Here is an 11,622-nt window from a genome sequence, read left to right as displayed (position 1 = left end):
CTTCAGGAAACTGTATCCTAGAGGGGAGTTTCAAAACTGGGGCACCACCACCGAGAAGGCCCCCCTCCAAAAAATTGCCTCAGCTAAAGATAATGCCTCCAAGAGAGCCTCCCCTAAAGACATTCATCTTATCCCAATGAAAAAGGATTTTGGTGCTTTCCATTGGTTATTATGGGATAATATGCAAGGACTGCCTGTGTGTGCGCCCCATATTTTGGACTCCCTGCATTACATTCACACACAGGAGAATTCCAACCATGTCCAGGCAGAAGTAATTCCCAAATGAATTTAACGAGGCTTGCTCCTAGGTAAATAGGATTTTGTTCAGGTCGGATACTGTTGCTAGGAAACAAGGTAAACAAAAATGGCGGCGACATGATTGGTTTTCGGGTTACAAGGGGAGCATGCCCTAAACAAACATGGCGGACAACGCAGATTCCCGTGCCTGTAACCAACATGGCGGGTAAACCGGCTTCACCACCGGGTGTTTGTCATGCGCCAACTTCAAACTCCGCAGCGCGCTTCACTTCCTTTTACGAGTTTCCTTTCACGGCCGGGCGCTTGATGAGGCGGAAGCTGCGTCATAAGGGTAACGTACTGACGTCAGGAGAGCAGGGCGCAGGCGTGAGTTCATTAAGCTCCTCCCACTTCGCTCTTTTAAGCATTTATTTAGGAGCAATAAAGCCTCCGTTCGGATACGGGGAATTGTTTTAACGCACATCCCGACCCAAATTATGGAATGAGGGAACTAGAACCGTGAAGGCGGTCATGGAGACCGCTTGCAAGTAAAGCAAAGCAGGCACTCTTGATAGCCAGCTATACGCCGGGAAACGGAAGAGCGAGACGTAAATAGTCCTGTCGGGCCACTCGCGCATGCGTTGTAGCGAGTAGCCGGGGAACGCGACGGCGCAGGAGGAAGGAGACGCTCCAGGCGCGAGGCCGGCGGCGGTTTCATCACCAACGGCCGCTTCACAGCTTTGTAGACCCGGAGGGGTGCGGGGGAGGCAGAAAGGAATTTCGTGAGAAGGGACAAGAAGCGGGAAGATTCCGGTAATCCCGTAGACCGCCCCCCTCCTTTCCCTCTGGCCGCCGAGGGAAGCGGAAGTGCCGCCATCTTGGGAGAAAGGCAAGTGAGTTGCGTAGAGCTAGAAAAGGATAGAGCTATATAGAAGCTGCGGCCCGAAGCTTTCGCGTAATGGCGTTGCTTGGCCACTCGGCATCTCTGTTCTGACGGCGCCTGTGTCATTATTATTATTTGCGTTGGACGTTAAGAGTGAAAAGCCCGCTCATTAATTTAGAGAGGACTAAATTCGTCTTCATTTCCCCTCCATTACTATCTCTATGGTGCGTCAGTGGCTCGACTTCTGGACGGTCGTTTGTTTGACCGGAAGTGTCCTTGCATTTGAGCGGAAGTAGGATTTTTGTGCTGGAATTGGCTCCCTCTCGGACGTGAAGCGGAAAGGACGGAGGGCAGGTTTGAAAAATAAATCTGTTGTTCAGCGTGTGTTTGTGTGTGTGTGTGTGTATATATATATATATATAAATAAAGAGGGGGGCGAGGAGGAGGTAAAAGGAAAAGATGGGAGGATGTTTCTGCTTCCTATGGCTGGCTAGCTCTGGGTGGTGGCACGAGGACCAGATCCTGCGACCTGCATGTGTGTGGATCCTTGGGGCTGTGAGGTGAAGCAGGGGATAGTTCTGTGATGATAGACTCCGTTGATGTAGGTTCCGTCGCAAGCTAATGGAGAAAAAGCACTCAAGCCAGGTAGATATCAGCCTGGTTTCTTGAACCACGTTCCTTTCCTTGCGACGTCACACAATCCTCTGAGAAAGGAGGCCAAGAAACTTCAGGTCAGGCCCTGAGATCTGACATCTCTTTCAGCTTATTGTGCTGGTGTATGTAACCAAGAGGGACGCAGGTGGCGCTGTGGGTTAAACCACAGAGCCTAGGACTTGCCGATCAGAAGGTCGGCGGTTCGAATCCCCGCGACGGGGTGAGCTCCCGTTGCTCGGTCCCTGCTCCTGCCAACCTAGCAGTTCAAAAGCACGTCAAAGTGCAAGTAGATAAATAGGTACCACTCTGGTGGGAAGGTAAATGGTGTTTCCATGCGCTGCTCTGGTTCGCCACATGTCCTGCTGGCCACATGACCCGGAAGCTGAACGGCGGCTCCCTCGGCCAGTAAAGCGAGATGAGCGCCGCAACCCCAGAGTCGGCCACGGCTGGACCTAATGGTCAGGGGTCCCTTTACCTTTTTATGTAACCAAGGGATGGCGGGGAGGGGTTCTGCTGCTGTGAGACTTTCCCTGTAAGTGGCTGGATCACATGCTCTGCTCTTGCTTTCCTTTGCTAACTGTGGTATCAGCTGGTGGCGTTCCAGGTTCCCTTTGTAAACTGCCTTGTACTTGCCACAGCCCAGCACCTTTTGAAACAAGGTGACTAGTTTGGGTTTGGCTCCCCAGCTGGTAGTTACAAGAACTCTGTAACTTTTAGGAGCCAAGACTGCCAGGTTTCATGAGCCTGAAAGCAAATAAAAGTTGAAGGTAGGCATATATAGGGTTGATCAAGTACCCAAATGCTTTGTAAGCTTCTTTGGGAGATGGATGAAAATGCTTAAATAAATAAAATAGCGGCTAGCTGTGTTCAAGTTGTAGGAGAGGCTTGCCAATTTCTGTTTGTACCCTGGAGGACAGTTAGCGGTTTTGTTATGCATCTTTGGTTTGTGGCGTTGGATAAAATTAAGTTCCTAAAGTAAACTTATGCTTGTTTATAAATTGCTGTTTTTAATGCATGTTACTTATCTTTAACCCTAATTGTGAGCCTATTGACAAGAAAAACTTCTCTCTTGGAAAGCTTGCTGTAACATGCTCTGAGTCCACATGATAGAATATGCATAAGTCTGATAAATAAAACAGCTCAGGGAGGTAGAGATGAAGTGAGGAAAGATCATAGCTTTCCCCCCAGGCTCTTAGGATAAGTTAAGAGACTGTGACTTGCACTATTATTATTACAGTGGTACCTTGGTTTGCATACGTTTTGGTTTGCATACGTTTTGGTTTACAAACATGTCAAACCCGGAAGTGCGTGTCCCGGTTTGCAACCTTTTTTTTTTTATTACAACCCATTTTTGGGGGGGATTCCGAACAATTTTTGGGGGGGGAGGCCCCATTGGCCAAAGTGTGCCTTGGGTTCCAACCTGTTTTGGTTTACAGACAGAGCTCCGGGACAGATTATGGTTGTAAACCAAGGTACCACTGTATTTGATTTATTATCTGCCTTTCACCATGAGGTCCCAGTTTAAAAATACATTAAAACAGTTAATACAGATTACAATCATATTTATCTTAGGTGCACATAAGGCTATGCACATAATACTGTGCAATGATCTTCATGGCTGAGCAGGGATTTGAACCTAATCCTTCCTGGAAGAGGGATTGTTGCATGTGAGATGCTTTGTAAATGGTACAGAAAGGAAAGCGAAAGGCTAAAGGAGCCTGAGTGGGAAACATTATCAGTCTTTGGAAACCCAAAGTTAGCACCATGTTAGGCAGAACCAAGGTTGAACACCCCCAATCCTAGTCATGTTTATACAGCAGTAAGGCCATTGATTTCAATGTACTTCCAAACAAATGTGCTTAGTTGCAGTCTGCATTTGCTGTTTTGTTTTTTATCGTGGTCAATGGGTTCCTTACGCTTCCACATAGGGATTCATAACATTTCTTGTTTCTTTGGATGAAGGACGGTATAGAAATTTATAAACACGTAAAAAGTTAGAATTTCTTCCAGGTCACCAGACAAAGAAGCAAATTGATGTGTTCTTTCTTTTAGGTCACAAATGTCTAACATACTCATATGTAGACTGGTGGGTTGATAGCATTGTGGACTCCTGTAAAACTTGCACAGGTGTTAGTTGTACCCCCTGCCTCCTGAAGAAGAGAGATGTACTTTCAGCACAGTCTTGTACATGTTAACACAGTGGAACTTAGCACAGGAGGGTTAGAAACACACTGCAACTTTTGAGGGACATTTCTTCCTTTTCAGTCCCAAGGCATGCAATAAAACAGGCTTCTTCAACCTCGGCCCTCCAGGTGTTTTGAGACTACAATTCTCATCATCCCTGACCACTGGTCCTGCTAGCTAGGGATCATGGGAGTTGTAGGCCAAAAGCATCTGGAGGGCCCGAGGTTGAGGAAGCCTGCAATGAAACCTGAGAGTGGTTAATGCTTGTCCAGCTTGGAATTTTGCACTTTATACTTTGTATGTCGTTCCACGTGCTATTGTTGCAGAGAATGCAAGTGATGATAATGTTTTGGTAGACACGGAAACGAAATACTTAGAACGCAGAGTACACGTACCTTTTGTTTTAAGCCAGTCAAGACATAGGTATCAGTAATAAGTAAACCAGTAGGGGTGAGCGGTGTCACAAAAGGAAGGGGAAAGACAACAGAACATACAGATTCCTTGTGGTATAAACATTTGCGGACTAGCAGTTAATCAGAGCCATGAAGGGTTATCCTTGGAAAGGGAGATATGCATGCGTGGGTGTACAGCCAAAAGTATTTGGTCTGACATTTTGTATGTGTGTGCAAAGTTCAAATGTAGCACAAAGTAGAGCAAGCAGAGCTTTGCTTAGAAATGCTAGAGGCTCTGCTGTCTGCCAGTTAAGGGTATGCTATACAGTGGTACCTTGGGTTACAAATGCTTCAGGTTACCGACTCCACTAACCCAGAAATAGTACCTCGGGTTAAGAACTTTGCTTCAGGATGAGAACAGAAATCGTGCTCCGGTGGGGTGGTGGCAGCAGGAGGCCCCATTAGCTAAAGTGGTGCTTCAGGTTAAGAAGAGTTTCAGGTTAAGAATGGACCTCCAGGACGAATTAAGTACTTAACCAGAGGTACCACTGTATATTTGACAAAATGACATTTGTCTCTTGGTTCTCAAACTCCCTACCCCATGGACCACTTGAAAATTGCTGAGGGTCTTGATGGACCACTTAATGGTTGTAGCAGTTGTAATACACTGCTAGATGCTGAGAGATTCTTAATCATATTTTTATTGCTTCTTTTATTTACATTGTCTTACAATTTGAAATCACTTTATCTTCCTTTTTTTACATATGAACTGTACTATTGCACATACTTAAAGCTGTACTCTTTAATGTCATATAGCCAGCATGGTTCTTTGTGGATATTTTTGTATATAACCTTTTTTTAAAAAATACCCAACAGCTGAAGATCTATTCGGGAAAGCCACCCCTTCCTAAGTCTATTTTGTTTCTGATGCCTTCACAATTGTACTTCTTTGCTTACAGTGGCCAATAATCAGATTGCTATGTTTCCTCTTCTTGCAGGAGTAGCTAAGGAAGAATTTGAGGCGGCGTCATGGCGGAGCCAGAGAACCTTGAGGTGATGGTTAAAACCTTGGACTCTCAGACAAGGACTTTCACAGTGGAAGAAGAGGTGAGAAGCCCTTAGCTGGGGTTGCAGCCAGAAGGTGGGAGGGTAGTGAGGGGTAATTACAGTGGTACCTCAGGTTACATACACTTCAGGTTACAGACTCCACTAACCCAGAAATAGTACTTTGGGTTAAAAACTTTGCTTCAGGATGAGAACAGAAATTGCGCCGCCGCAGTCAGCGGGAGGCCCCATTAGCTAAAGTGGTACCTCAGGTTAAGAACAGTTTCAGGTTAAGAATGGAACTCCAGAATGAATTAAGTTCTTAACCCGAGGTAGCACTGGATTAAGGTGCTCTGGTGTAACTGTGGCAGGACATTTGTATCTACTGGAGGGTGTGGTCTGGAGGGCTCATGCCTTGGAGGAACAACTGAGGATCCCTGGGCCCAGTTGCTGACCGAGAAGTGGCAGGGGCTTGGAAACAACAGGAAATACCGACTGTGGAAGAATGGAGAGTGAAGCTGCTAGACTATGCGGAGTTAGATAAACTGACAGGAAAGATCAGATACTTAAGAGACCAAAAGTTCATCGAGGACTGGGGGAAATTTGTGGAATATCTGGAACATATAAGTGAGGGACAGATAACGCTAAAGGGATTTAAAGAAGCACTGTGAAAAATTAAGAAGTATTGTCTAAAGGGAATAGAAAGAAAGATATAAACAATGTCAATATAAATTTGAGAAATGCGTAATTTAAATAATAACTATGGATGATTTACGGAAAAGCTGAAGGAAGTCCTGAAAAAGAAATAAGTTGTGAAAAAATTGATGTGAAATTAATATGTTTTTTGTTTTTTTAAAAATGTAAACTAATAAAAAATTAATTAAAAAAAAAAAAGAGAAGTGGCAGGGGCTGGTAGGTGGGAAAATACAAGCCGGGAGGCCTCTGGAGAATTAAAAAGAGGGGTGTAGATATTCTGGCGTTGACGAGCTGTCACAACATATGTAGTGTGGTGAAAAATCCTGTCTCGATTCAACCCACAAGCGATGGCATCAAACTTTTTGATTAATTTTTAGCGACCCATTCCACATTGCATTCTTCTTTTCCAGAATGGCCACCTCAAGCTCAGTTCCAGTAGTTTTTATCCTGTGACAGGGCCATATCCAATGCCACAGCACTGCTGGTGCAACTGGTTTCCATGAGCACAGCAGAAGTTCTTCTGCTGTCTCCTCCAGCCCCTCGCACATCTTCATAATCAGCTGTGGGGGACTGGGGTATCCTCTGCAGCAGATTTGGGGTGTGTGGGCATATAGGGGAGAACGAGCACAAGTCCTGTTGCTCCTGTGGAACTCTACTGGTATGACGTTGGATCATTTAGGGTAGTTGACTAGGGTGTTTTTGCCACTGTCACTCATGTAGTAACAGTGTGCTAGTACTGTACAGAAGTTGTATATTCTCTGGAGGGTTTGTTATTTATTTGACTAATACTGACATGGAGCAGAGGCCAAGGACTGATGAGCAGTGGGGGTTTGCCCTGCTACGTCCTCTCAGTGCAATTGTTTCTGCTTCATAGATCACAGTGAAGGAGTTCAAGGAGCACATTGCAGGTTCAGTCAGCATCCCCTCGGAAAAGCAGCGCCTCATCTATCAAGGGAGAGTCCTTCAGGATGACAAGAAGTTGAAAGAATACAGTGAGTGGGGCTTTGAGGGGGGAGGGCCAGAGGAGTTCTTGCCTGGGGCGGGGAGGGGGGCATGGATAAAATGTTAAGTTGTGAGGGACGCTGAAAAGTGCTGGCTCCTGCCGTCCTTACTCAGAAAAGGCCCTTGAGCAAGCTCAAGGATAGGAACATTGTATAATTTCCTTGTTTCATAATTACCTCTGAGAGCTCTCACAATTGCTGGCTGATCTAGTACGTGCTACCGTTAGTCACACTGTGCGCAACTGAGCCCCAAAATTTAAAAAGAAACACATGTAAAACTGCCTGAGGAGGCTGCAATTTTTAAACAGCGAAGGATGTGCTTAGCTGTTTTCCCTCTTAATACTCGCTCCCGTGTTTTGTTTTGTTGTTGCTGCTGTTTTGCCTAGCAGGTTTCCATGCATGTTTTTATCTTCACAAACATGCATCTGAAATGAGAGCAGAACAGTCTGAGAGTAGATAAGGACAAGCAGAAAATGACTGGCGGAAGAGAGGGTTAGGCACCCTCTCTGCCACTTCTCTGCTTAAAATACACCCAGTGGAAGTTCTTTTAATTTAAAAAAGGGAACTTTCTGAGCTTTTCTCATGTACATTTCCCCATAATGTGCATCTTTACCCCTATAGAAAGCTGGTGAGTATGCCAGTCGAAGGCCCATGCTGATATTCCTTGTTGAAACCCAAGACCCGCTCTTTGACTCCTCAGCTTTGGAGGGCTGCCGGGAGGTCAAAAGGCGGTTGCCCTTTTGACAAAACCTTCACGCTTGTCCTCTCTTCTGTGCCAGATGTCGGGGGCAAAGTCATCCACCTGGTGGAGCGTGCGCCTCCTCAGACCCAGTCGCCCTCCTTGGGGGGCCCTTCCGGAGCTGGCTCGTCCTCCGTCCCTCACAACGGAGCAGGCCCCCGGGTGACGGGCCCAACTGTGCACGACCGCAATGCCAACAGCTACGTCATGGTGGGAACCTTCAACTTACCAGTAAGCATTATGGACCCGCAGCCACCCACGCAAGTGAGTTTTAGCCAGAGGCTGCTGCACTGCAGGGGAAGGGGGAGTGTTGTGCCTCCCCGTAATGCTTTTAGTGCTCCCCCCCCCCCACAATAAAAAGGGGAGGAATTTGCTGGTGTTAACGCTACGTGGGGAGGGGGGCAAACACGGTGGTGGGGGCTTAGTAGCTGGATGCGCTTGCATGCAGTCAGTGGCAGAGGGCGCTGTGCTGTACCTGAGCTGTCTTTCTTAACCCCAGGCACTTGGTGATGCAGCAGGAAGGAATGCATCCTTCTGCCCGGCCCTCTTGCCCTTTTGCAAGCAGCTGAGGAGGGAGGGAGCAAGGGACAGGATCAGCAAGGGAACCGCTTAGAGTAGCCATGGCAACATTTTCTCCTGCTGCTTGGGAGACCGTGGCGTGGCGTGGGGGGTGCAGGGGGGGCCAGCCGCACTGGGCGCAACATTTGGGGGTTGGGCGCAAATCTACGGGTTAGGGGGCGCAAATCCACGGGTTAGGGGGCACAAATTACTTGCCTTGCCCCGGGTGATGACAACCCACGCTACGCCACTGTTGGGAGAGACCTCTAAAGGTCTGGTAATCGGAATGAGAAGCGGCGACCTTACCTATACGTCTCTACAGGGTCTCATCGGGGACAAATCCCTATGTGGCTTTGCACCTTTCATTGTATTCCCACAGCAGCTGACTTGTTGGCTTGTGTGGGCAGCATGCATGACCTCAGCCGGACTTGCGGGGGACGTGGGGAGGGTGGTGGTTTTGGCCAATGGTGACAGGATAGCGGCCACCCAGGAAGCAAGGCAAGGGCCACTTCTGAAATTACGCGGGCTTGTTAGTGCACTTCAGACGGTGGTGTGCTGGCCGGCTAGCGAATGAGGTCTTTCAAAATGATTTATAACTTGGATTGTTGCCTCACAGCATGGTCCTAAGCTTCAGAATCACTCCCTTTTGAGGCTTCCTTCCAGGTAAGTGTGCACTGGATTGCAGCCCAAGTGCACGCCTGCCTGCCTTTCAAAGCACGCACACACACACACACACACACACACACACACACATAGGGATGAACCAGTTTTGGTCAGGCTTGCATCTTCTTCCCTCTGGCCGTCTTTGTGCAGCTTGGGATAACGCTGCAGCTTGCATAACCTGCGAACTCACAAGAGCCCAGAGAATGCAGACCATGTGCTTTTGCCCCCAGGTTCAGCTCCTTGAGAATCCCAGTCTCCTTCTTCAGAAAACACACATTTCTAGCGCTTAGGGCTGTGACAGTGAAGCTTAAAAGCGCCTGGTGAACTCTGAGAAGCCGAGGGGCAGCGGAATCAGATGGTCAGTTTGCAGGCAGGGTTTGGTTGGTGTTCTCCAGACCTCAGTGCTGGTTCCTGTGACTAGCAGAGAAAGTCACGATTTCCAGTGCCTGCCTTCTGCGGTGCAGAATCTGGATAGCCTGGGCAGAGCACTTACTTTAGCACCTGGAGACTTGGAAGTCACGTTTGAATACGGTTTAGCAGTGTGTCTTGACCAAGTTTGTCTCGTGAAAAATCAGACTCCAGTCTCGGTGCAGCCAGCACTGTGGGGCAGTATCTTTCAAGTGCTGTGTAATGTCAGAAGAGACCCTGAGGGCTGGGGGGGGAAGCCGTGGTTTGATGGCGGTATTGTTTTCTCCTGGATTTCCTTGCCTTTCTTTCTGCTCCATTTTGTTATTTCTCTCTTCTCTTCCATCCTCTTCCCCCCTTGTTTTTTGTTTGTTTCTTTAATTTCCTCCCCCTCTGTCTCTTCCTTTTCTCTCCCCCCAACCCCGCTTCCCAAAGAGCGATGGATCGTCTGTGGATGTTCATATAAATATGGACCAGGCTCCCATACAGGTACAGGTGGGGTGGGAAGACTGGGATTTACTGAAGGTTGTACATATTCTGTCGGGTGTGTGTGTGTGTGTGCACGTGTGTGTTTGCGTAACAACAATGATTTAATTCAGTAGCATCTTGTGATGTTTGATTTGGGTGTGTGTGTTTAATTTTCCGTGAAGGGAACTGCTGGCGATGTAAATTGATTTGTCCATTTTTATAACTAATTTGGGCGCCTTCCCAAAATTTTGGGGAGTCCTAAATTGTTGTTGGGGTTCACGTTTTGACTGTTGGTGTGATGCAGCTGTGACCTGGTCAGTTGACAGCCAGCCTCTTATTTCACCGTAGCCAAATATTATGATTTCAAGACTGCACTTGTGTAAGTGGCAAGCTACCTATAGATCTAGACATTGCCGCCCTAGGTGGCCAGGCTGAGGGCAAAAAGGTGCCAGGAAGCAGTCCAGGCTTTGAACAAGGAATGTAGCATTACCTTAATAAAGGATAGGCTTTGCTGGGGGCACTTTGTTCTAAACCTTTTTTTTTTTTTTTGAAGACTTCTTCCCCATTGAAACATTGGAACTCTGGACATGGTCTGGGGCTTACCCTTAGATGCCAGAATTTTTATGAACAGAGAATGTCACCTCTGCTCAGCATCTCACAAGAGCCCAGCAGGACTCCAGCGCTTGACTCTTGCTAAATTCATGTGTGAAATCTGTGGTTCTTACTTCACTAGTCATGAGACAGTCTGGGGCTTCCTCTATCTCGGATATTTTCTTGTGTCAAGGCCATTCAGCTGCCTGGCTCCCACCATCTCTTTTCGGTAGACGCTTCCACTGCCAGCACATCCAAAGAATAGTGTCCCAAATCTGTGGGTTCAGTGTTCTTGGCGGCCCGTTTGCGGTGACTCCCAGGAGAATCGCAAAATAAACTTCCGAGGATGTTCTAAGTCTTTAAACATTGCTGTTACCAAAACAACAGCAACCCGTGCCTAAAATCTGCATAATGCTACTGAAACTACTGGGTGCCTGTCGCTGTTGTTCGGACCATGAAGTTAAAACTGCAACAAAAAGAAACAAAGAATGAATGGTCATGAATTGCTTCTGTGTTGAAGAAAACACATTTCAGGTGCCTGTTGCAGCAAAGAAGATAAAGCTCATTCATGTGCTTCCTAAAGGCTTGTCAGAAGGAGAAGCCGGTTAGATGTCTCTAGGGGAAGGATTTCAAAGGGCCAGCATCACAACTGAGAAAGCGCTGGCCCTCCCACGACTTTGCTAGCAGCGTTGCCTATCCCTGAAGTTAGACTTGGCAGTTGCTGGCAGGGGAATGGGCTGCAGCTGACTCTTAGAGCATCTCCTTGGCACGCAGAACTTTCCAGTTTCATGGCATCAAGTGTTAGAACAGAGCTGGTGGCCTTCCAGGTGTTGTTGAACCCCAGCTCCATTAGCCCCAGCCAGCCTGTCCAGTGGTCAGGGGTGAGAGGAGTTGCGGTCCAGTAACACTGGAGGGCCAGAAGTTCCCCATCCCTGAGTTATAAGGCCCAGGAAGCAGATAATGTGCAAGATCCTCTTGCTGAGACACCAAGGAGATTTAATTCTGGTCAGACTAGGCAATATTGGGCTTGGTTGGGACCATAAGACACCTCTCACTGTTCTATGAAGGGGATCTCTGAGGTTCAGGAGGGTGGCAGTTTGGGGAAAA

At 47.5% G+C, this 11,622-nt stretch overlaps 2 protein-coding genes across 29 annotated transcripts in view; one reads left to right on the top strand and one right to left on the bottom strand.

Moving 5' to 3' along the window:
* Positions 1 to 11,622, bottom strand: part of LOC310837988 (E3 ubiquitin-protein ligase TRIM11-like) — a 1,016,249-nt gene that overhangs the window by 250,347 nt on the left and 754,280 nt on the right. The window lies entirely within an intron of this gene.
* BAG6 (BAG cochaperone 6) overlaps positions 587 to 11,622 on the top strand; it is a 33,222-nt gene continuing 22,186 nt past the window's right edge. For 2 of the 28 annotated variants that reach the window (XM_083723275.1, XM_083723287.1), the window contains exons 1-5: positions 1,330 to 1,474; positions 5,349 to 5,457; positions 6,965 to 7,082; positions 7,871 to 8,061; positions 9,892 to 9,945. In XM_083723275.1, the coding sequence (XP_083579401.1) occupies positions 5,380 to 5,457; positions 6,965 to 7,082; positions 7,871 to 8,061; positions 9,892 to 9,945 (441 nt within the window). In that variant the 5' untranslated portion in view covers positions 1,330 to 1,474; positions 5,349 to 5,379. Of the gene's footprint in view, positions 1,135 to 1,329; positions 1,475 to 5,348; positions 5,458 to 6,964; positions 7,083 to 7,870; positions 8,095 to 9,891; positions 9,946 to 11,622 lie in introns of those variants that run through there. The other 26 variants (XM_083723271.1, XM_083723273.1, XM_083723281.1 and 23 more) reach the window with 23 other exon arrangements.

Source organism: Podarcis gaigeae (assembly GCF_964106915.1).
Source record: "Podarcis gaigeae genome assembly, chromosome: 2".
In the NCBI taxonomy this organism is placed as follows: domain Eukaryota; kingdom Metazoa; phylum Chordata; class Lepidosauria; order Squamata; family Lacertidae; genus Podarcis; species Podarcis gaigeae.
This window is presented reverse-complemented; position numbering and strand designations above follow the sequence as displayed.